At 48.5% G+C, this 23,638-nt stretch overlaps 1 protein-coding gene across 1 annotated transcript in view; it reads left to right on the top strand.

Moving 5' to 3' along the window:
- Nucleotides 1-23,638, top strand: part of MLXIPL (MLX interacting protein like) — a 37,510-nt gene that overhangs the window by 10,892 nt on the left and 2,980 nt on the right. Inside the window, exons 3-15 of the mRNA XM_048518610.1 lie at nucleotides 1,104-1,180; nucleotides 3,715-3,804; nucleotides 4,184-4,228; nucleotides 4,390-4,588; nucleotides 5,598-5,678; nucleotides 14,472-14,656; nucleotides 16,156-16,708; nucleotides 19,316-19,389; nucleotides 20,043-20,223; nucleotides 20,400-20,512; nucleotides 21,679-21,798; nucleotides 22,751-22,878; nucleotides 23,375-23,498. Coding sequence (XP_048374567.1) covers nucleotides 1,104-1,180; nucleotides 3,715-3,804; nucleotides 4,184-4,228; nucleotides 4,390-4,588; nucleotides 5,598-5,678; nucleotides 14,472-14,656; nucleotides 16,156-16,708; nucleotides 19,316-19,389; nucleotides 20,043-20,223; nucleotides 20,400-20,512; nucleotides 21,679-21,798; nucleotides 22,751-22,878; nucleotides 23,375-23,498 — 1,970 coding nt within the window. The remainder of the gene's footprint in view (nucleotides 1-1,103; nucleotides 1,181-3,714; nucleotides 3,805-4,183; nucleotides 4,229-4,389; nucleotides 4,589-5,597; nucleotides 5,679-14,471; nucleotides 14,657-16,155; nucleotides 16,709-19,315; nucleotides 19,390-20,042; nucleotides 20,224-20,399; nucleotides 20,513-21,678; nucleotides 21,799-22,750; nucleotides 22,879-23,374; nucleotides 23,499-23,638) is intronic.

Below are 23,638 nucleotides of genomic sequence, written 5' to 3' on the forward strand. Positions count from 1 at the left end.
GAGGTTAGGAGAGGTGGGGAAAGCGGAGAGAGGATTTTATAGATGAGAATTGTCTTTGAGGACTAATCTTCTGGAGAAAGAGGTGGGTAAACCAGCGTGGTGCAGTGGTTAAGAGCAGGTGCACTCTAATATAAATCCAAACTCCTCCTCCTCCTCTCCTCCTCCTCTTCTTCTTCTTCCTCCTCCTCCTCCTCCTCCAGCACTGATTCTACTGTACAAGAGTGTGTCTAGGGTTGGCCCAAGATTTTTTGGCACCCTAGGTCAGTGATGGTGAACCTTTTCGAGACCGAGTGCCCAAACTGCAACCCAAAACTCACTTATTTATCGCAAAGTGCCAACATGGCAATTTAACCTGAATACTGAGGTTTTAGTATAGAAAAAACGGTTAGTTCCAAGGCACACTTTACTTGGGAGTGGTGGTAGTCGGTGGCTTTGCTTTGAAGCAACTGTGGAACATTTCGAACAGGTGAATCACGACCCTAGGAGGGTTTACTCAGAAGCAACCCCATTGCCAGCAACCTAGCTTACTCCCAGGTAAAGGATTGTGCTTTAATTCTTCCCATGAAAATCAGTAGGGTTTAACAGAGCTTAACAGCGTTACCTACACTGCTTCCCCAAAACTAGGTCTTAGGTTTAATTCTAATAATCTCCCTGAAATAACTACACTATTATCACATGACGAACTCTGTGCACTCGTGCCCACAGAGAGGGCTCTGAGTGCCACCTCTGGCACCCGTGCCATAGGTTCGCCACCACTGCCCTAGGCCCTGACCTGGATCACTCGGGGGTCGCCTGAGTTCCTCAGATCTCAGATGCTCAGCAGCATTGAGCCTGGCAAGTGTTTGGATGGGAGACCTCCAAGGAATACCAAGGTCATGATCTGGAGACAGGCAATGGCAAACTACCTCTGAGCATCCCTTCCCCTGAAAACCCCAGCAGGGGTCGCCATAAATCAGATGTGACTCGACAGCAAAACAAAAAAGTCACAATAACTTTACTGCGTTCCCCTATCCCAATTCAACTGAGAGAAAATCAAGAAATCTGGAATGAACATTTCCCTCACTGGGCGTTCAAAATGAACCATGTTGGATTCTTGTTCACAGACGTGGAACGCCGGAAGAGCCCGGTGTGTGGATTTGTCACCCCTCTGGATGGCTCAGATGAGCACAGGAAACCAGAAGTGAGTACTCCAAACGCATTTATTTATTTATTTATTTATTTATTTATTTATTTATTTATTTATTTATTTATTTATTTATTTATTTATTTATTTATTTATTTATTTATTTTTTCGATTTATTATACCGCCCCATCCCCATAGGGCTCTGGGCGGTGTACAATACAATGCACATATACAGATAAAAATGCACGTATACAAGTAAAATAACTAAAACCATTAAAAGCAGCAGTAAAATAAAAACTAGTAGAAAGATTAAAACTAACTGCATATTAGTCCGACGAATCCATTTCAAACCACCACTCTTTTCAGGGGGAAGATCAGCAAACCCCAGATGGCAAAGGCACTGATATATGAAGACCATGGGGGGGGGGGGCACCACATCAGCGGCTGGATCCTCCAAAGGCCTGGCCGGGAACAACTCCGATCTTACAGGCCCTGCAGAATTCAGTAAAAAAAGGTCCCGCAGGAGTCGGACAACTGGTGGGAGAGTGTTCCACCAGGCTGGGGCCAGAGCTGTAAAAGCCCTAGCCCGTGTGGAAGTAACCCGTGCTCATCCCCGAGGGGCCAGGGACCACCAGTAGATTAGCCTCCCGCCCAGAGCGAAAGAGGCCCGTATAGGGAGTTTATGTGAAGCGTCACGGTCCCGAATCTACGAAGGTCCCAGGCAGCGTAAAGGCCTTAAAGGTCAGCACCAACACCTTGAAGATAGTTAGGAACTCTACGCAGGAGCCAATGCAGCTGGCTTAGCACCAGGCTGGAATATGATCCCAGGTGGCACTGCCTGTAAGCAGACGCAGCAGCTGCATTTTGGACCAGTTTTAACCTCCGAATCCAGGCGCAAGGAGAATAGAAGCGAGTTACAATAGTCTAGTCTAAAGATGGCCGTTGCATGTGGATCACTGTGGCCAGATCCCTGGGTCTACCAGGAGAGAAAGGGGGCCAGCCGCCGGGCCTGGCGAAGGTGGAAGAAAGCAACCCGGGTTATATGGGCCACCTGGGTCTCCATTGATAGAGAGCGAATCCAGGTGGACCCCCAGGTTGTAGCGTCTGGCGGAGGGTCAGTGCCAATGTGACCCCCCTCCCACACCGGCAGCTGAAACATCCCCACCTCTCCCCCCCGCGGCCCAGCCAGAGGATCTCCGTCTTCGATGGATTCAGTTTTAACCTACTCTGTCGCAACCAACCAGCGACCGCCTCCAAACAATGCTGTAGAGCTGCAGGGGCGGTGGCTGTTCCCCCCTCCATCAGCAGAATGAGCTGAGTGTCATCTGCATACTGATGACAAGACAGCCCAAAACTCCGTACCAGCTGAGCAAGGGGTCGCATGTAGATGAGCAAGGGGTCGCATGTAGATTTATGTTCCTCATGAAATGCAGGAGGGAGGCTTGGCGGCATGTGCATTTTCTTGCCTAGGCCTCTGGAAAAGATGCTGATTTCCTTTTTTACGGGGCAGGTTCTGGCTTCTCCAGGCCATAAGACTTTCTAATGGATGGTGGAATGGTTCCCATGCTGAAAGCTACATATAGCTTGTAGCACACACCACCAAGGGGATTCCCTTGCCATGCCTGCCATACATATTTTGATTGTGACGATATGCCTTAATCCCGTGGTGGTGAACCTTTGGCACTCCAGATGTTATGGACTACAATTCCCATCAGCCCCTGCCAGCATGGCCAATTGATGGGAATTGTAGTCCATAACATCTGGAGTGCCAAAGGTTCGCCACCATTGCCTTAATCCAAGATGGCTCCAAGAAGTCACCTCTGGCTTGCTACTAGGGTGCCCAAACAAAAGCAAAAAGAAAAAAACACTGGTCCATATCTCCCACACAGTCCATATTTCCATATTTCCCATAAACCAGTTCTGTCGGGTGAGAGATGTAAGAAAATGCACACCCTTTCTAGTCCTGCTGTACAGAATGGCATTGTCTTGCATAGGTTGATTTTTCTCTCTCTCACACACACGCCCAGTAGCTCACTTACACACACGCAAAAAGATAGCTGAAACGGGCATCTGTTTCTTTCTCTGACAGCTGCTTGTGAAGTTGCTTCCAGTGTCTAGTAGGCTGCACGTTTCCTCTTGTATCTTTGCAATGAAAAAGGCGAAAAGCTTTCCTTTTTTAAAAAAAAGTAAAGCCATGAATATGTATATTGTTGTAATAGATTGACATAGTGTCATAATGTTCAGAACAATCTAGATATTTATAATTTCTATCCTATGTGAAGTTACTGTGGTCAAAGCATATTGAAATGAATGGATTTGTAACATTCTGTAGGATTGCACTGTTAAATACTTTGCAGGTCTCCAGGCCACGTCTTTGGTGTCAGCTGTTCTTTTTCTACCCCCACCCCTTCCTTTGGAAGAAAATGTGTGTGTTTTTTCTTTCTTTAACTCCCTTCCTGGGGAAAATCTCTTTGCAACTTGAAATTTTGTAATAGGTATGTGATGAGTCTTGACTGAACCTCATCAGGATACTGTGTGGTGCGGGTTCCTGTTTGGAAGTCTTTCTATACTGCTTATTCTTCTTTTGACAGGCTGTCGTGCTTGAGGGGAAGTATTGGAAAAGAAGGATCGAGGTGGTGATGAAGGAGTATCACAAATGGCGCATCTACTACAAGAAGCGGGTCAGGTTTTGCCCCTCATTATTATACCCTCTCGCCTTCTTCCTACCTCGCCCTGTAGATGTGAATCTCAAGAGGATCCCTGGTTGGCCAGTCCCTGAGATGCAAAGCCAAATATCTGACTGTGCATGTAAAGTGCTGTCAAGTCGCTTCTGACTCACGGTGATCCTATGGGTCAATGTCCTCCCAAATGCCCTACTGTTAACGGCCCTGGTCAAGTCTTGCCAAACTTGGGCAAATCACTTGGAGAGTTATTGGCTGAGAGCCATTTTTTCAGCCAGTTAAAGTTCTCCAGCCCTGGTTCTTGCGTTGCCTCCCGCCCAATCTCCCAGCTTGGCTTCCCGTACGCCATCACTACCTTCATATGATATTCCTCTTGCAGCTCCGCAAATCCAGCCGAGATTGGGAGGCTCCCAGCCCGAAGCAGGTGAGTGGTGTTTGGAAGTGGCAAAAGGGAATGGAAGCTCTCAGGTTGGCAGGGTCTAGCTTTTTTTTGGGGGGGGGGGCACCTCCCAAGCAAGGCAGGGATCCACCTGGGCCATGCCTTGCCAAAGAGCTTCTGAGCAACCCACCATCTTCCCCATTCAGGACGACGACAACTGGAAGCCCCTGGAAAATTGGTGCGACCAACTGTACTCCAATGTTGTCCCCATGTTGCTAAGAGACACAGAGAAGGAGCCTGAAGGGAGACAACTCTTTGATCTGGACAGCTTCTTATCGGACATCTCCGACACCCTTTTCACCATGACCCAAGCCCCCTGTCCTCCTCAGCCTCTGGCAGAAGAAGGTAGGGCCTGATGCTCACCTGGGTGGGTGTGGTTCATCCTGTAGGGGACCTGCTCCCAAGCAAGGTCAGGCTAAAACCTTTGGCACTCCAGATGTTATGGACTACAATTCCCACCAGCCCCTAACATCTGGAGTGCCAAAGGTTCACCACCTCAGGTCTAGGAGTTCTGTTTGACTGTCTACTCTGTGGTAACCTACCTGAGTGCCTCTAGGAAGCTGATGGCATCAGAACAAGATGCATTCTTGATACCAATGGCAATGAATCTCACAGGGAAGTGGGAAGATACTGTCCTGTGCTCCTGTCCCCCAGTACAAGAAAGCAACCTTGTTCAGTAGAACCTCCCTTGAGATTCATACATTGATCTATGATAATTGAATGGTCCTCCCTGTGCGAGGCAGCAGTGAGTAGACCACATGGCCCTGTGGAGACACCCAGCAGCAAATGTCTGAGAGCAGCAGTGACGTAGTGGTTAAGAGCATGTGCACTCTGATCTGGAGAACCGGGTTTGATTCCCCACTCTGCCACTTGAGCTGTGGAGGCTTATCTGGGGAACTAGATTAGCCTGTGCACTCCAACACACACCAGCTGGGTGACCTTGGGCTAGTCACAGTTCTTCGGAGCTCTCACATCCCCACTTACCTCACAGGGTGTCTGTTGTGGGGAGAGGAAGGGAAAGGAGCTTGTCAGGCAACTTGAGTCTCCTTACAGGAGAGAAAGGAGAAATATAAAACCAAACTCTTCTTCTTCTTCTCTTTGTGCGAGGCAACAGTGACCCTCTGGAGACATCCAGGGGCAAATGTCTGGGGCTTGACCTATGAAAGGTCATGTGGCATGGTTTTATTCTAGCTGTATTTGTTCTAAGTGGACACAACATACTGGCAACTCAGAGGTGACAGCTAGAAACAGATGTCAGCCTACATGGTCCAGAAATGACGTTCTTGAGATGGCTATAACTGTGACTGCTAACCGGAACTGTCTCCCAAACCTTTTGATTTTTCTCTTTGTTCAGCCTATACTGGCAACGCCGACATGATCCAGCCAGACCTGGCCCCGCTGCAGCCAAACCTAGACGATTTCATGGAGATATCTGGTAGGAACTGCGCTAGTTTGAGGTCATGGAAGAGAGAAACAAATGCCGTGGGGGTGGGGTGGGGAAGAGAGAGGAGGGTGCAAGATGAGACAGTATGGTGTACTGGCTTAAGCATCAGGTCTGAGTTTAAATCTCTGCAACACAATACTCTCCCAGCCTCACCTACCTCACAAGGCTGATGTGAGGATGACATGGGGGAAGAGGAACCATACTAGCTGGTGTCTAAACAAATCCAGACCTTTATACATATGCAGGTGTTAGCCTCACAGCACAGCCAGGTCAGACACTTTGCAATTGATCCGCTTCCTCCATACTGGAAACTGTGCCCATTTATGCCTGCACTATTTACCCAGCGGCTGTTTGCTTTGCCGTGGGTTTTCCCCAGGGGCTTTTGTGCACATGGGGATTCTTCCTCTGTGAAGTGTCCCTAGCTGAGCCAATCTGCCATTTTGCCCATCAACTGCTTCCTTGTTCTTTCCAGGCACATTTGGGGAGGTTGCCTGCCGCCTTTTGGTGTGTATGTTTGTGCCCTCTTTGGCTTGGGCTCATTCCGCATGGGCCAAAAACAACGGTGTGAAAATGGTGTGAAAACGGTGTAAAAGTGTTTAAAACAGTGGCTGATTCCGCATGGGCGAAAAACAGTGGTGTGAAAACGGTGTGAAACTGGTATAAACCCTTTTACACCGTTTTAAACCCTTTTACACCATTTTCACACCGTTTTCACACCGCTGTTTTTGGCCAATGCGGAATGAGCCAGTGTAAAAGGGTTTATACTGTTTTCACACCGTTTTCACACCACTGTTTTTGGTCCGTGCGGAATCAGCCACTGTTTTAAACACTTTTACACCATTTTCACACCGTTTTCACACCGTTGTTTTTTGCCCATGCGGAATGAGTGTTGCTTTGCTAGATCATGTCAATTTCATGCCAATTTCATGGGTCCAGTGCTCCAGCAGTAGCATTGAAATAAGACAAGAAAAGCCCATCTGATTGTTTTGAAATGGTGGCCTGAAGATTGGGAGGAACTGCTGTTGGTGAGCAGGGGGCAGGGAGAAAATCTGAAGAAAGCTTAATGCACAATGATCTCCTTTGCTTTCCCTGTGATGGGAGAGAGAGAAAAGTCATGCCATAACAACTTTCAGAAACTATGAGGATTCTCTGATCTGATTACGCTGGGAGTTCCAAAGCGGGGAAAACATGTGTAACCAAGAATCAAACATAAAAGGAATGTGCACTCAGTGCGAAGGAGATTACAAGTGCATAAATGGCCTGTATTTGGAATTTGGTCTACTTGGGGATGGTATTTGCTTCCATGCCATGAAAACCTTCCAATTTCCACACAATGAGCCTCTAGTAAAACTGTAGGACATTTTACTCCAGGGCTGGTAGTAACCATAGGCACAGGGGGACCCACCTCTTCGCTGTAGTTCCCCAAATGTAGCTAGTGTTACGGGAATGTGAAACTGAATGGCAGGGCCAGACAGAGAGGAAGGAAAACTCTGCCCAAGAAAGGGAAATTTTGAGGGAGGATTGACTAGAGGTTGCAAAGAAGGCAAAGGGGAGCTGTGGCCAGTATCTATAGTCTCTGATCTCTCGGCCAAATGTGATGGTATTTGGCCACTGCTCCATAAAACAGAAGGGGGAAGAAACAGATTTCTGCCTTGCATTGAAAATTGCTCGGGACGGAATAGTTATTTCTGAACCATCCCAGTCACAACTCGCAGCTAAGGTGGTTTAAGAGTAGCTTTGAAAAATGATAAGAACATATGTTTAAAAAAGCAGCCATGAAAAAAAATCACCATAAACTAATCATAGACATAAGTCCAAAAGCATAAAATTGTCATGAACATAAAATCATGACGTTGTGGGTTTTCCAAGCTGTGTAGCCATGCTCTGGTAGATCTTGTTCCTAACATTTGGCCTGCATCTGTGGCTGACATCTTCAGAGGTGTATCACAGAGAGAAGTCTGTAACACACTGTGTCCAGTGTGTAACAGACTTCTCTCTGTGATACACCTCTGAAGATGCCAGCTACAGGTGCAGGCGAAACGTTCTACCAGACCACAGCCACACAGCCCAGAAAGACCTACCAGACTGCAGCCACACAGCCCAGAAAACCCACAATAACCAGTTGAATCTGGCCATGAAAGGCTTCGACAATACATAAAAGCAGGAATTTTAGGGAGAGATTCCATGCAAGGAAACAGAAGGCATGGAAATAAAGACTCAAAGGCTCAGTTCACACAAGACAGAAGTGAAATCAAAACAGGGATTTGGGTGGCGAAACCAGGGACCCCAATCTCAAGGAGGGGCTTAGGGCTGTCCCAGAATTAAGGCTGGTCTCCAGACCATAGAGATCAGATCCCCTGGAGAAAACAACTGCTTGGTAAGGTGAACTCTATGGCTGATTCCGCATGGGCCAAAAACAGCGGTATGAAAACGGTGTGAAAACAGTATAAACCCTTTTACACAGCTTTAAACCCTTTTACATCATTTTCACACCATTTTCACACTGCTGGTTTTGGCCCATGTGGAATGAGCCTATGACATTAAACTCTTCTAAGGTATCTGATCTCCCCAGATGCTGTTATCCTCAGGCTTCACCCCCCCCCCCCCCCCCGCTTCAAGGAATTTCCCAAACCAGAGTTAGCAATTCTAGCTGAAACAGCAGGGGTCAGAAATTAAAATCACCCCCCAGTCTGCCGCTCCTACGTATGCGTGTATACATTCTTTCCAGGGAGATTTGGCTTAGAGGCCAAATTCCTGTCTTTCTCATCTGCTGCGTGCTGAGGGGGCTTCCAAATTTCTTAGACCTGTCCCCTTCCCCATTTTTTTACTTCTGGGCATTTCTTCAGCCCTCTGAGAGAGAGAGAGCAATCTGAGAGGGAGGGAGGTCTGACGGAGGAATGAGGCCAGGCCCATGGAGGCGGCTCTAAGTTCAAGGTGGTGTAGTGGTAAGGTCAGCACCTCTGTCCTCAGTAAGATTGCCGGCTACACTGCCTGTCAGTCACAAGACAGAGCCCCTGGCAAATGAGGAACCAACCCTGACAGCTGGAGAGGAGAGAAACCTTTAGGCATATGGAGCAGGCCTGATGGCAGGACCCCGGCAGCCCCCAGGGATGGTGACAGAGTACCGCTGGGCTGCTGCACAAGGTAGGAGAAGGGTTGGTCTGGGTTAGAATAAGAAGAAGAGTTTGGATTTATACCCCGCTTTTCTCAACCGCAAAGAGCCAGGAAGCGGCTTACAAACTCCTTCCCTTCCTCTCCCCGCAATTGACACCCTGTGAGGTGGATGAGGCTGAGAGAGTTCTGAGAGAACTGTGACTGGCCCAACGTCACTCAGAGGGCTTCATGTGTCGGAGAGGGGAAACCAACCCAGTTCACCAGAGAAGAATCCACCATTCGTGTGGAGGAGTTTGGAATCAAACCTGGTTCTCCAGTTTAGATCCCTTCTATTAACCACTATGCGTATGGGTTAGAGGATCTTTTTGTTGGGAATTAAGGAAGAGGACTTTCCTAAGAAATTTAGGCTCATTCCGCACATGCAGAATAATGCACTTTCAAACTGCTTTCAGTGCTCTTTGAAGCTGTGCGGAATAGCAAAATCCACTTGCAAACAGTTGTGAAAGTGGTTTGAAAACTCATTATTTTGCGTGTGCGGAAGGAACCATAGAACACTGTGTATGTATAGGACGACTGCTGCAAGGACTTCATATGCACAAAGACTGAGAGATAATAAGATACAAACAAAAGAGGACTGGAGTCTGAAAGTTACGGAATATTCAGAAATAGCAAAGTTGACGACGCTATGAAGGGAGAACAGCTTGGATAATTAAAAAAAAACTGGAAAGCTTTTACGGAATATCTTTTGAAAACTTATTCCAATAGAGAAGTAGCAGCAGGGTTTGAAATCTAAAGTAAGCAGTAGATTGCAAACACTACAATACATTTAAAAATAACTATTGAATTAACATCTCAACCATTCGCATGAACCTAGAGTTAACGTTCAATCGGAGATTAGATTCCTGGAAGTCAGCATAGGATGCGTAATGGGTTGTATTTAGTTTTTGTTTTCTTTCCTGTTTGTGTGCTTTGTTTTATGTGTGAGAACAATTTTAAAGATCGGGGGGGGGGGAGGTTGGAGGGGCGGATTCATGGGCAGAATTGAGCTCTGCCTTGTAAAGCATGGTGCAGTTGAAAGCAGGTGCACTCAAATCTGGATTGAAAGTGCATTATTCTGCACGTGCGGAAGGGGCCACATTCTTTCAACAACTCTGTCAATGGGCCTTTCCCCACTTACCTTAAGCCCCGCGCTACTTGAGGAGAGTAGCGCGGGGTCCCCCAGCACTTCCCACAAGAGGGGCGGCGACAGCGCAGCCGCCCCAACGCTGTCGCGCCCCCTCAGCGCACGGCATCCCTGGCGCTGGAGAAAACTGCGCCTTTTGATGACGCGGGGTCGTGGGGACACCCGGGCATGCACCAGGGATGCCGCGCGCTGAGAGCAGCGCGCAGCGACAGCAGCATAGGGAAAAGTGGGGAAAGGCCCAAAGATACTAGCTGATTAAGGAGTGGCTGCTGCCTTTATGAGCCAGTTCTTCATTTTTAGGCCTTAAAAAGACCCCAAAGAACTGTCTTGTATTATTGCTTTCCATGACTGGTCACTTGGAGGCAAGCTTACTTGTCACAGATGATTAGGCAATGTACAAGCCTGCTCTAAAGGCCCATGTCCAGTGGTTGTGAGATCCAAACATTTTAATAACAGGTTCTGATGGTGGTGGGATTCAAACAGCGGCGCCGCCGCACACACACACCTCCAGTCCCTATTGGGCAGGGAGGTTGCTTTAGTAAACCCTTCTCGGCACTCAGAAAAAATTAGTAACCACTTCTAGAGGAGTGGTGAGAACTGGTTGGATCCCACCTCTGCCCGTGTCACAGATGTATTACTGAAGCCAAATGGATCAGTTCTGTGAAGGGATGACCAGACAGAAGCTTTTGTGAAGAATCAAGAGATAAATAAAGATGAGGTGGTGGTTGTCACCAGAGAATAAAAAGCAGGGAAAAGAGGCATTTTTAAGGGAGTCATGCCTGGGAATGCAGACTCTGCATCCACATTATAAAATGATTTTAAGTAAAAAAAGATGACTTCAAGCTTCCACCTAACCCATTTCATAGTGAAGCCAAACTGAGGCCCCTTCCACACATGCAGAATAATGTGCTTTCAATCCGCTTTCAATGCACTTTGCAGCTGGATTTTGCTATGCGGAATAGCAAAATCCACTTGCAAGTAATTGCGAAAGTGGATTGAAAGTGCATTATTCTGCATGTGCAGAAGGGGCCTCATTCAGGCAAATGCATGCAGCTTCAATCCTTTACTTGCAAAGGTTGAGCAGTTAGGAGACTTAAAGGGATACATCTGAATGTCAACAAAAATGAGTAAAAGGGTTACGTTGGAAGGGGGAAAAAATCTTCAGAAGGGTTGCGGTTTACAAAATTTCCACTCGAGATTGAGGAAGCAAACAGGCTAATAATGAATGTGCCCCTCTGAGCCCTAAAAATGCCAAGACAGCGGTTTGGGCTGTCTGATTGTGCGGAAGCGAGAGGGTTGTGCGGGTGGGACAGGAAGGGAGAATGCGCCACGGTTGGGTCACGGGGCTCAGCTTCGGGAAGGCCATGGGATGTGGTTAGCCACAGACTGCACGCAAGGGGAGAAATGGGGGAGGCAGCAAATTAAAAAAAATACAGCATATGCCATGGAAGGGGGAAATGGGATGTGATGTTAGGAAAGGAGACTGACTGATTCTCTGCACCTGACAGTGTCAATAGATTCACCCAAGGTTGCCAACTCCAGGTTGGGAAATTCCTGGAGATTTAAGGGTAGGTTCTGGAGAGGGCAGGGTTTGGGAAGGAGAAGAACTCACAGGGAGAGTCTGCTCTTCAAAACAGCCATTTTCCCAGGACAACTGATCCTCGCAGCCTGGAGATCACTGGTCATTTTGGGAGATTTCCAAGCCTTACCTGTACACTGGCAACCCTAATACATTTTAAGGGGGAATAGGTAGGAATGGCTTCAGAATTATACTCTCTAACACCAGGTGAGAAGGTAGTTGGAAAACTGAGGTTCCTTCCGCACATGCAGAATAATTGCACTTCCAGTCCATTTTCAATGCACTTTGCAGCTGGATTTTGCTGTGCGGAAGAGCAACATCCACTAGCAAACAGCTGCAAAAGTGGATTGAAAGTGCATTATTCTGCATGCACGGAAGGGGCCTGAGTGAAGGCTTATGTTCAAAGGTGCTGACATCACTGCAGTGGGTGAATAATAGAGACTTTGGTGTCTCTTGCCACATCTGGTTCACACTGAATTGCCAGTCCAGGGTTCCAATTACTATGCTATCAGCCGAAAGTCACCACTAGTCCTTGTTGTCTTGGAGAGCCGGCACGATGTAGGAGTTAAAGTGTCAGGCTAGGACATGGGAGAACTGTGTTCAAATCCCTTCTCGGTCATGAAAGCTCGCTGGGTCATCTTGGGCCTGTCATACTCTCTCAATCTAGCCTACCTAACAAGGTTGTTGTTAGAGTGCAGTAAGGGAGAGTTATGTGATGAGTCACTTTGGGTCCCCATTAGGGAGAAAAACTGGGTGTAAATAAATAAAATATACAGAGCCCGTGTTTAAAGGTGAACTTAAACCATCTTAGGCATACCCATGAAACATGAAGAAGATCCTAAGGCCACAAGGATCTGGTTAGCTACTTAACTGAGGAGTGATGCCCACACTGCTTATGTTCAGGAGCACTCTTATGCCTTTCAATTCCTGAAAATTTGAATCCCAGCAGGCCAGCATCTCTCCAAAGGACAGAGCTTCTAGATCTTCAAGTGTGATTTACAGGCAGGAAGATCTGAGCCCCGGTACCTCTTCTCAGATTGTTAAACCAGCATGGTGTAGTGGTTGAGAGCAGGTGCGCTCTAATCTGGAGAACCGGGTTTGATTCCCTGCTCTGCCACTTGAGCTGTGGAGGCTTATCTGGTGAACCAGATTAGCTTGTGCACTCCAACACATGCCAGCTGGGTGACCTTGGGCTAGCCATGGTTCTTCGGAGCTCTCTCAGCCCCACCTATCTCACAGAGTGTTTGTTGTGGGGGAAGGAAAAGGAGGTTGTAAGCCCCTTTGAGTCTCCTTACAGTCTTGAGTCTTCTAAACTCTCTTCCAAGCTCGGATAGGTCTTTGGCCAGATTGAAGAAGCTACGCAGAAACTCAGAAAGATCATGTTGCAAATTTGGGGTGGGCTGATGCTGAATGTAGCAATACTTCCCCGCCCTTCCCCAGAGCACCCCACCCTGCTGTGGTCAGGGCCCCCGCGATGTTGAGGGCAAGTCCTTTGTGGCCTACGCATGACTGCTTCTGTGGGGCAGAAACTCCTGTTTCACAATTGCTGCTTTGCGCCCTGCAGCTTTGAAGGGTAGACTGAGTAGCTCTGACGTCCTCCGCCTTTCCCCAGATCTCACTCTTTGGGGTTTCTTTACCCCCAAGTCTTCAGGACTTTCCCAACTCAGAGTTGGAAACCTTAATTCAGACTGCCTCAGGCTGAGGCTTTTCACAAACTACAACCAGATCCTTAAGAGAGCCAGCGTGGTGTAGTGACTAAGAGTAGGTGGATTCTAATCTGGAGAACTGAGTTTGATTCCCCACTCCTCCACCTGAGTGGCAGAGGCTTATCTGGTGAATCAGATGTGTTTCCACAATCCTACATTCCTGCTGGGTGACTTTGGGCTAGTCACAGTTCTCTCTGAACTCTCTCAGCCCCACCTTGTGGGGAGAGGAAGGGAAAGGAGCTTGTAAGCCACCTTGAGTCTCTCCTTACAGGAGAGAAAGGTGGGGTATAAATCCAAACTCTCCTTCTTCTTGTAAGTGGAGAGGCTGGGGAGTGAATCTGGGACCAAGATGCCCGACCACTAAGCATGGATTTCCCTTATTTGTAATTCATGCACAGAGCCCCTGCAAAAACACATGTAAATGAGACAGAGATGGCCTTGTGCTGGAATCCTGAGTATTACAGGAAAGCAAGAGGGTCTGCTGGGTTGTATGCTTGTGACGTTGCCAACTCTGCAATGGATCTTTGGGGAGCAGGCTGATTAGCGGGGTAATGTCTGCCAGCTTTGATGAGGGGGGCTTTGCAAACAGAGCTATCAGCTTCAAAATTCAGTATCCTAACAGGCAGGGGCATACCATCCAAGGGGACATATGGAGTCAAATGTCCCCACGCTGCAGGCATTTAGTCACATGGGGTGGAAAATCCCCACACACACACGCCCCTCCTCCTTTGAGATGACCTGTTGTTTGGTCGTGGTGGGGGAGGGCGGCTGCCCACCCGGTGGTCGGGGGGCGGAAAACTCAGCTTTTGCACCAGGTTACATTTTCCCTGGATACACCTCTGCTAACAGAACAATCTTACCTTATGTAGAGTTATTCCAGTCTAAGCCCATTGATTTCAATGCATGCTGTCCTGTCAGAACCATAGTTTTCTTTTCAAAGCAAGGTTCTGGCTCTCAGTACTGCAGCGACGAAGCTGGAAACACTTCAACAATGGGGCTGAGCAGTAATTGCTGCAGCGGTTCAAGGGTGCCTTCTTGGCCCTCTGCTTTGCTCCACCCCTCTGTGCTCGCAGAAGCAAGATAAGACGTGCAAATGCATGCGTGTGGATAAACGTTGCATCATTGATTCATGTTGCAAAATTGGGAATGTTTTGGCACACTGTCTCCCCAACCTGCCCTGACCACAGACACTGGCTGCCTAGATTTCTTCTCCAGTCCGCGGCCGCTGTCAGCGCATCCATCCCTGACCTACCAGGAGCAGACCTGCTTTGCGCCGCCACCGGAGACCCTGTACAGCAGTGGTAGCAACCTGCTGCCCAGCCCAGCTGAAACCTTACTCAACCAGGGCGCTGCCAATTCGCCAATCCTGACCAGCACCCCCCTCCAGGTAAAGCCATTTTGACGTTTGTTTTTCCAGCTACTGGAGGCCATTTTGACGTTTGTTTTTCCAGCTACTGGAGGGTGTTTGCTATTGATTTACTGGCCTCTCTTCCTCTTTTCTTTTTTGTTGTTGTTAATGATTTTTAAATTTTTTAATCCATAACAACTACAAAAATGGTGGACCCAGTCGCCCTACACAGAAAAAGAAACAAGTAGGAAATACACAGTGTCGGCCTTTATCCTCTGAAATGCAACTAACAGGCCATACAGTGACATTTGATAGAAAAAGAGTCAGTGAGAAACTTAAAAACCCCAAGTTACAGAAAAAAGCTAAATAAAGATAAACATCTGACTCCCCATTCTGCTTTCACCTTGGGTATAATATTTCTTTAGAGACCCAGCGTGGTGTAGTGGTTAAGAGCAGGTGGATTCTAATCTGGAGAACTGGGTTTGATTTCTTACTCCTCCATCTGAGTGGCAGAGGTTTATCTGATGAACCAGATGTGTTTCCGCACTCCTACATTCCTGCTGGGTGACCTTGGGCTAGTCACTGTTTTCTCAGAACTCTCTCAGCCCCACCTGCCTCAGCAGGTGTCTGTTGTGGGGAGAGGAAGGAAAAGAAGCTTGTAAGCCACTTTGAGTCTCCTGACAGGAGAGAAAGGTGTGGTATGAATCCAAACTCTTCTGGGGATGGGTGGGGGAGGGAAAGGAGATTGTAAGGCCCTTTGAGTCTCCTTAAAGGAGAGAAAGGGTGGATATAAATCCAAACTCCTCCTCCTCCTCTTCTTCATAGTGCAGTGGTGGCGAACCTTTGGCACTCCAGATGTTATGGACTACAATTCCCATCAGCCCCTACAATTGGCCATGCTGGCAGGGGCTGATGGGAATTGTAGTCCATAACATCTGGAGTGCCAAAGGTTCGCCACCGCTGTCATAGTGGTTTTCTCCAGGGAAACTGATCTCCGTTTTCTGGAAATCAGCTGTGATTGTAGGAGACCTCCAGACCCACACTGGAGGTTGGTAACCTTTATATCTAGTAAATAGTCAATTATTTGTAAATGTTTATCACAGTTTCAAGGGCTTGGAGATGTATCTGAGGTCATCTCTGGCCTAGCTGATTCCCCCAGTCTATTATTTACCTGTTGTTGTTGTTGTTGTTGTTGTTGTTGTTGTTGTTGTTGTTGTTGTTGTTGTTGTTGTTGTTGTTGTTGTTGTTGTTGTTGTTGTTGTTGTTGTTGTTGTTGTTGTTCTGGGGTTTTATCACCACCTTTTATTGTTTTAGAGTTTTTGCTGTTTAAAGTTTTAATAGATGTGTTGTGGTATTGTTTCAATGGTTTTATATGATGTTTGCCATCCTGAGCCCTATCGGGAAGGGTGGGATATAAATCCAATAAACAAACGAACGAACAAACAAACAAACAAACAAACAAAATATTGTTGGGCATTCACCTCAGTGGGAAATATTTTTTTCACTCATACTAAGTGTCTCCCCACTTCTTTTTCCAGTCTGCAGGTGCCTGCTCTGCCCAGCTGGATTTGCCCAGCCCCTTCCTCAGCCCGGATCTCTCCTCAAATCCTGCGTCGTCAACCACTCCCAGTGGCCTTGGGCCTGACCTGAAACGGAAGCCCCTCTTGCCCTATCCCTTTCCTGGAAAGTGGCTGGGCCCAGAACCCTATGGGTCTTTCTGCCCCACCCTTCCCCCTTTGCCAAGCACCCCACTGCTGGGCCAGGACCCGGCATGCTCGACCCCCTCAGCCCCTTGCCCCAAATTCCACTACCCGCCTTCCACATTGCATTCCACACCGTCTTTCCCCCAAAATGTGCCAGTACCAGGCTACGGTTTGGATCTGCCTTCAGGCTACCCCACCCCTTTCAACAGCCTGCACCTGCAGGCAGGCATGGCTAGCAGCCCCATGTTTGGCAGTGCCAGAGGGCAGCCGCAGACTGGGAACAGCCGGCCTAAGGTGAAAGTCATCAGCTCCAAGAGCAAGAGACCCCCGAGGCTTCCTGTGCCTCCAGCCGCACCAAACCCTTGTCTGACACAACTGCTGACCACAGGTAGGTGGGGCAAGAGGGGTGCCAAGGAAAAGGGTGGGGCTCTTCATGAGCGTCAGAGTGTGGGCGTGGCCTCATGTAGCCACATGCTGTCAGGGCCAGACTTTGGGATGGATATCCACAGTCCAATAGTGTATAGTGGATAAGTTCCAAAACACAAAGATGTATCCCGCTAACACACAAGACTCAATATAAGGTGCACAGTGCATTTGTTGGGCTAGTGTGATGTCTAAATATCCACGTATCACTATACCTAACAGGCTACCACCATTAACTATTGCCTAATTCTAACACATTACAAATGCTTATTACCAAACAGACAACTCTTACTCATAACATACAATTAAACATACAAACATACAAGAAACCATTAAGAATGTAGAGGCTGGGGGTTATTAGCCCTTAACTCAACAGTTTATGTAGTCCAATTATATTAGCTTCCTCCTCTTCTTGGACCATTCAGTTGAGGGGAAGGTTTTAGAAGAAAAAGAAGAAGAGTTTGGATTTATATCCCCCCTTTCTCTCCTGCAGGAGACTCAAAGGGGCTTACAAACTCCTTGCCCTTCCCCCCTCACAACAAACACCCTGTGAGGTAGGTGGGGCTGAGAGAGCTCTGAGGAGCTGTGACTAGCCCAAGGTCACCCAGCTGGCATGTGTGTAGGAGTGTACAGGCTAATCTGAATTCCCCAGATAAGCCTCCACAGCTCAGGCGACAGAGCTGGGAATCAAACCCAGTTCCTCCAGATTAGATACACGCAGGCTCTCTTAACCTCCTACGCCACTGCTGCTCCTTTAATTTAATCCAGGGTAGGGAACCTGCGGCTCTCCAGATGTTCAGGAACTACAATTCCCATCAGCCCCTACCAGCATGGCCAATTGGCCATGCTGACAGAGGCTGATGGGAATTGTAGTTCCTGAACATCTGGAGAGCCACAGGTTCCCTACCCCTGATTAATCCATGAAGGTGGGATTTCAGGAGGCCTGTCTCAAAATATTTGAGAAACTGTTTTTCCCCCTGGGGCATTTCTATACCGGAGGTGGGGGGGAAACCATTCAAGAGACGCCTCTCTTCTTTTATGCATTGAATATTAGGATGCTTTTCACTGCTTTCACTGTCTCAAAAAGGCACCCGAATTGAGATTACGGTACCTTTATCAGTTCATTGGCTAAAAGGCAGGTGATTAATTGGAAACAAATCTTTTAACTAGCAGGCAGTCCTAATCGTGATGGGCTCATTTCGCCCCACAGATTAATATTTAATCATCTGTGGCCTAACAAAGAAGACACACTATTTTCGCAGATCTCTCCAGTTGCCCGGAGGCAGTCTTGTTTTGCCAAAGGTGACCAGATGTGTGGCTGTTTACTAAGCAGCAGGGAAAAGAAAAAAGGGTACGCTTAGTTCCGTTCTATTGAGAGTCAGCAGAGTGTAGTGGGCCGATTACGATCCGGGAGACCCTTGTTCAAACCCCCTGCTCTTCTATGGAAGCTTGCTGGGACAGTCAATTCTCTCTTTCTCAATGTTACCTACCTCGCAGGACCATTGTTAGGATAAAATGAGGGGGGATGATGATGTAAGCTGCTTTGGGAATGGCCCCTACTCGATGAAGGCTTTTTTTGAAAAGGTTTCATAATTCCACTCTAAAGACAAAGCTACCTTCTTCTCTGTGGCACACAGACGCACCCTAGGAAGGGATAAATCAGGCCCTACATGCATTAATGTTCATATGAGCAAACAGGAGACCGAGCCCTGTGAAAGACTGAGGGACCTGGGAATGTTTAGTCTGGAGAAGAGGAGACTGAGCGGGGTGGGGGGGGGACATGATCGCTCTGTTTAGTATTTGAAGGGCTGTCACCAGTGTGGTGCAGTGGTTAAGAGCAGGTGCACTGTAATCTGGAGAGGGCCGGGTTTTGATCTCCCCTCGGCTCTGCCACTTGAGCTGTGGAGGCTTATCTGGTGAGCTAGATTAGCTTGTGCACTCCAGGACATGCCAGCTGGGTGACCATGGGCTCGTCACAGTTCTTTGGAGCTCTCTCAGCTCCACCCACCTCACAGGGTCTTTGTGGTGAGAGGGGAAGGGTAAGGAGATTGTAAGCCCCTTTGAGTCACCTTAGGAGAGAAAAGGGGGGATATAAACCCAACTCTTCTTCTTCTTAGAGAAGGGCAGGGAGCTGCTCCTATTGGCAGGACTCGCAATAATGGGTTTAAATTACAGACATAAAGATTCCGACTGGCTATTAGGAAAAAAAAAGTACAGCAAGAGTTCTGCAACTGTGGAATCAGCTGGCCAGGGTGGGGGTGACCTCCCCCTTACTGGCAGTCTTTAAGCAGCAGCTGGACAAACACTTGGCAGGGATGCTCTGGGCTGATTCTACATTGAGCAGGGGGTTGAACCAGATGACCTGCATGTATGGCCCCTTCCATCTGTATGACTCTCGGACAGGAGGAGTACGTGTGCCACTCCTCTTTAAACAGCTCACTTTAAGGGCACTTGTTAAAATACCTTCTTGGTTGTGAAAACAGAAGCCACTGCAGGTATGAACGTGGAACCCACTGCCCTTCCTTTGTCAGTTGACACATCTCTTTTCTCTTCTGCCTCTTCCTTGTTGCAGCTAAACCGGAACCAAGCCTGGAGACTCTGCCTTCCCCCAATCCCACCTTCATCCCCACAGTGCCAGAATCAATGGTAAGAGTCAACTGGGGTTACGATGTGTGATTGGAGGTCTGGTTGGAAGTCTGGGGCTTTTGTCCCACAGGATTTAAGACCAGAAGCTGGAAAGGAATGGGGGTGTGGTCAGAGGCAGCCATAGGAATCTCGAGAACCACTAAGCAGATGTGTGGTAGTCGAAAGAGCTGTCACACTGCAGCTAATGTATTGTACAGGGATCCCCATGCATAGGTGTCAAACTCGTGGCATGATGCTGGCAGGGGATGATGGGAACTGTAGTCCATAACATCTGGAGGGCTGTGAGTTTGACACCTGGCAAGAGAGGCATTGAGGTGGTTTGCCATTGCCTGAGGTGGTTTGTCATTGTCTACCACTGTGAAGCAACCCTGGATTGTCTTGGTGGTCTCCCATCTCTGTTCTAATCAAGCTGACCCTGCATAGCTTCCCAAGATCTGATGAGATCGGGCTTGCCTGAGCTATTCTGGCTGTAAACACTGACGCTCCCTTTTTGTTAGGTGTCACGACTAAGATGGACAGCCGCTGCTATTCTCCCTTTCTTTTTAAAAAGCCACCTACGTTCATGGTCATGGCTACACCTTGTGACTGTGAGTTCCGCAAGCATCCATGGTCTCAAATACAGCAAAACTGAATTTGTTCTCTTGCTTCTGCAGCAAAGCGATGTTTGCGAAGGGCCTGCCAGCTTCCTGCCCGGAATGACCCAGATCAGCCCCCGACTCTCCCCAGTCTCCAACCCCTCACAGCCCACTCCGATCACGCCACCGCCGCCGCCACCACCACTGGGGTCCCTGGTGGTCCCCAAAACAGAGAGGCTCTCCCCTACACCAGTGTCTGGTGAGTTGCTCAGAATCGATATCAGGGGAAGAGGAATGTGCAACCTCTGAAGGCTGTTTATGCCGCAAGTATGTTGAACGGGGTGGGTGTGTGGGGAAAGCACTCTGAGTATGCCCAAATGTACCCTGTGTACGCTCAAAGGTGATTCATAACAGAAGTGTTTTTTTTCCTCCCAGGGGGTAGTCGGAGGATGTCAGGACAGGGGTCCACTCTGACGGGTGAGGGAAGGAGCGTCAAGATTTCGCCTCCTCATTACTCATCCAATCAGAGCAGGCCAGAACCAAGCAAGGTCAGTCCCTTCTGTCTTGGACCTGCCCTGTTTTTCTCCCCAAGAGATGGAAAGGGTTCAGAGGTCACGATGGAAAGGGTTCAGAGGTCAGGATGAATCTCAGGTCAAGATGAACATGTCAAAAAGCCGTGGGCAAGGCCACAAAGTCTCCTCTCTGTCCCCCTTGCAGTACAAGAATGTAACTTGGAAACCCCAGTCTCCTGCAGCTCCATCCCTATGCTCCACTACAGCCATCTAAGGAAATTAAAATGTTTTTGATGAGACCTGTAGTTGGTCTGATGGAGGCACCGTTCCCTCCATTGCTGGATCATTCTTGCTACCACTGGATTAAACAGGTTTTAAAACACAAGGAAATCTTGCGACGCTTGGTTGACCAGAGACAGTAATATGGCAGTGAAGAAGACGGGCAGCAACGTGCCGCTTTCCATTCCTCGAAAAAAGCAATCTCCTGCAGCCTAGTAGCTGATACAACCCTCTAGTGTAGGCATTCTCCCTCCTGCTACATGCTGCCTCACTCCCTCACAGATTGTGTGTTCCTGCATGGCAGGGGGTTGGACTTGATGGCCCTCGGGGTCTCTTCCAACTCTATGATTCTATGATTCTAATACCCAGGAAGACCTTGCTCCTTGATCTTCTCCTGTTGTTTCTCGCACCCTCTCAAATCTCAGGGAGGGGCTACCTCAATGGTCTGGGCCCTAGTTCCTAATATCTGATCTTGGCCCCATAGCTTAATAATCCTAGGAATGAACTGCCAGATGCTCCCCGGTTTTTCTTCCACTCTTGTTCCCAAGCCAGACGGGATGCTGAGAGTTATGCGTCCACGAACCCAGAGGCTCCACTCAGATTGGGACTCCGGTTGAGCCTCCCCTCTCTGGTGCAGTTTTGCTGATTGAAAATGGCCCCGGGAAGCTGCTGTTTGCAGAGGCACTGCCATTGACAAGGCCTTGTCTTGGATATGTACCCCCTGCCTATCAGACTCAGTAAACTAGTAACAGAGAGGCTCCTGTCAGACTGTTCCAGAATAAGCTTTCATGGGTAAGACCCGATCTCTGCCAAACAGGAAAAAAAAAGAACCCAAAGCAAAACCTCTGCGGATGACCTTCCACTCTGGCTAGTGTCCTTCAGGCCAGGAATTAGTGTATGAAAACGTCCTTCCTCTCCCACAGACAGAGAACCGCCGGATCACCCACATCTCTGCTGAGCAGAAGCGCCGTTTCAACATCAAGCTCGGTTTTGATACGCTACACAGCCTGGTCAGCACTTTGAGTTCTCAGCCCAGTCTCAAGGTGAGTTGTGGGGTGGGGTGGGGGGCAAGACGAATTGATCTGAGGCCACAAAGCCCCCTCTTTGGGAGAAAAAGTGGTGCAGTGGTTGAAAGGGCAGGCTCTAATCTGGAGAACCGGGATTGATTCCCCACTCCTCCACATGAATGGCAGACTCTAATCTGATGAACCAGCTTTGTTTCTCCACTCCTCCATATGAAGCCTGCTGGGTGACCTTGGGCTAGTCACAGCCCTCTCGGAATACAATTCCTCTTTCCTTCCTCCAAGATAATCTAGAAAACTTTGAGCATAAATATGATGAAAAATAGGAGGTTGGATTTATACCCCACCTTTCTCTCCTGTAAGGACAGTCAAGGAGGCTTACAAGCTCCTTTCCCTTCCTCTCCCCACAACAGACACCTTGTGAGGTAGGTGGGGCTGAGAGAGTCCAGAGAGAACTGTGACTAACCCGAGGTCACCCAGCAGGGAAGTAGGAGTGTGGAAATACATCTGTTTCACCAGGTAAGCCTCTGCCACTCAGGTGGAGGAATGGGGAATCAAACCCAGTTCTCCAGATTAGAATCCACCTGCTCTCAACCATTACACCACACTTGGACCCTGAATCTCAGAAGAGTCCTGCTGGGTCAGACCAAAGGAGTTTCCCAAAGCAAGTGACCAGATGTTCCCCAAAGCCTACAAACAGGGCCTTCTTGTTGCCCCCTAAGCAGCTGGCTTTCAGAGGTACAGTTCCTCTGATCATGGAGGCTCCATTCTGGTCTTGAACACACTGATGGGTGGCAGTTTCTGTAGTAAAAATGTTCAGCTCTACTGAAGTGATTTCTGAGTTCTGTTGGAACTTTCCCCTCAGGAAGGCTGTTAAACACTGCCCTGGCTAATAGCCTCTCACTGAGGCTGAGCCCTCTGAGGTAAAAATGGCTCTCACTCTCTTGTCTCCATCTGCTCCCAATATCTACAGGTCAGCAAAGCCACCACCTTGCACAAGACAGCAGAATACATCTGCAAGCTGCAACAGGAGCGAGCCGCCCTGCAAGAAGAGGCGCAGCGCCTACGGGATCAGATTGAAGAGCTGAACTCCGCTATCAGGTAAGTGGGGGTTGAGTTTGGGGGATGGAAGAAGAAGAAGAGGAGTTTGGATTTATACCCCCCCCTCCCTTCTCTCCTGCAAGGAGACTCAAAGGGGTTTACAATCTCCTTTCCCTTCCCCACCCCCCACAACAAACACCCTGTGTGGTAGGTGGGGCTGAGAGTGCTCCGAAGAACTCTAACTAGCTCAAGGTCACCCAGCTGGCATGTGCTGGAGTGCACAAACTAGACTGGTTCACCAGAGAAGCCTCAACAGCTCAAGTGGCAGAGCGGGGAATCAAACTCAGTTCTCCAGATTAGAGTGCACCTGCTCTTAACCACTACGCCACGCTAGGCCCAGAAATAGTCTGTAAAACATTGTACAGGTGGAGCAATGAGCAATAACACATGGTCGAAATATGTAAACCAGGCAGGACGGTGGGTTCCCAGCTTTTGTGCTGAGCCTTAGCTCCTCACACCCCTTTCCAGGGATAACTTTCTTCTTACGTTTACTCAGCCTGTGCCAACAGCAGCTGCCAGCCACAGGGGTGCCCATAACCCGCCAGCGCTTCGACCAGATGCGAGACATGTTTGACCAGTACGTGCGTTCGTGCACCTTGCAGAATTGGAAGTTCTGGGTCGTATCCTTTTGGAGAAGGGGGATTCACCTGGGTGGGGCGTCTGCTGTAGCAGGTGTTCACTGCGGGATTAGGCAGCCATTGAAACATTTCCTGGGGACTAGATGTGGCGGTGGCGGGGGGGAGAGTATGCAAGGGGCTGT

Source organism: Sphaerodactylus townsendi, linkage group LG16, assembly GCF_021028975.2.
Source record: "Sphaerodactylus townsendi isolate TG3544 linkage group LG16, MPM_Stown_v2.3, whole genome shotgun sequence".
NCBI classification, from domain to species: Eukaryota; Metazoa; Chordata; class Lepidosauria; order Squamata; family Sphaerodactylidae; genus Sphaerodactylus; species Sphaerodactylus townsendi.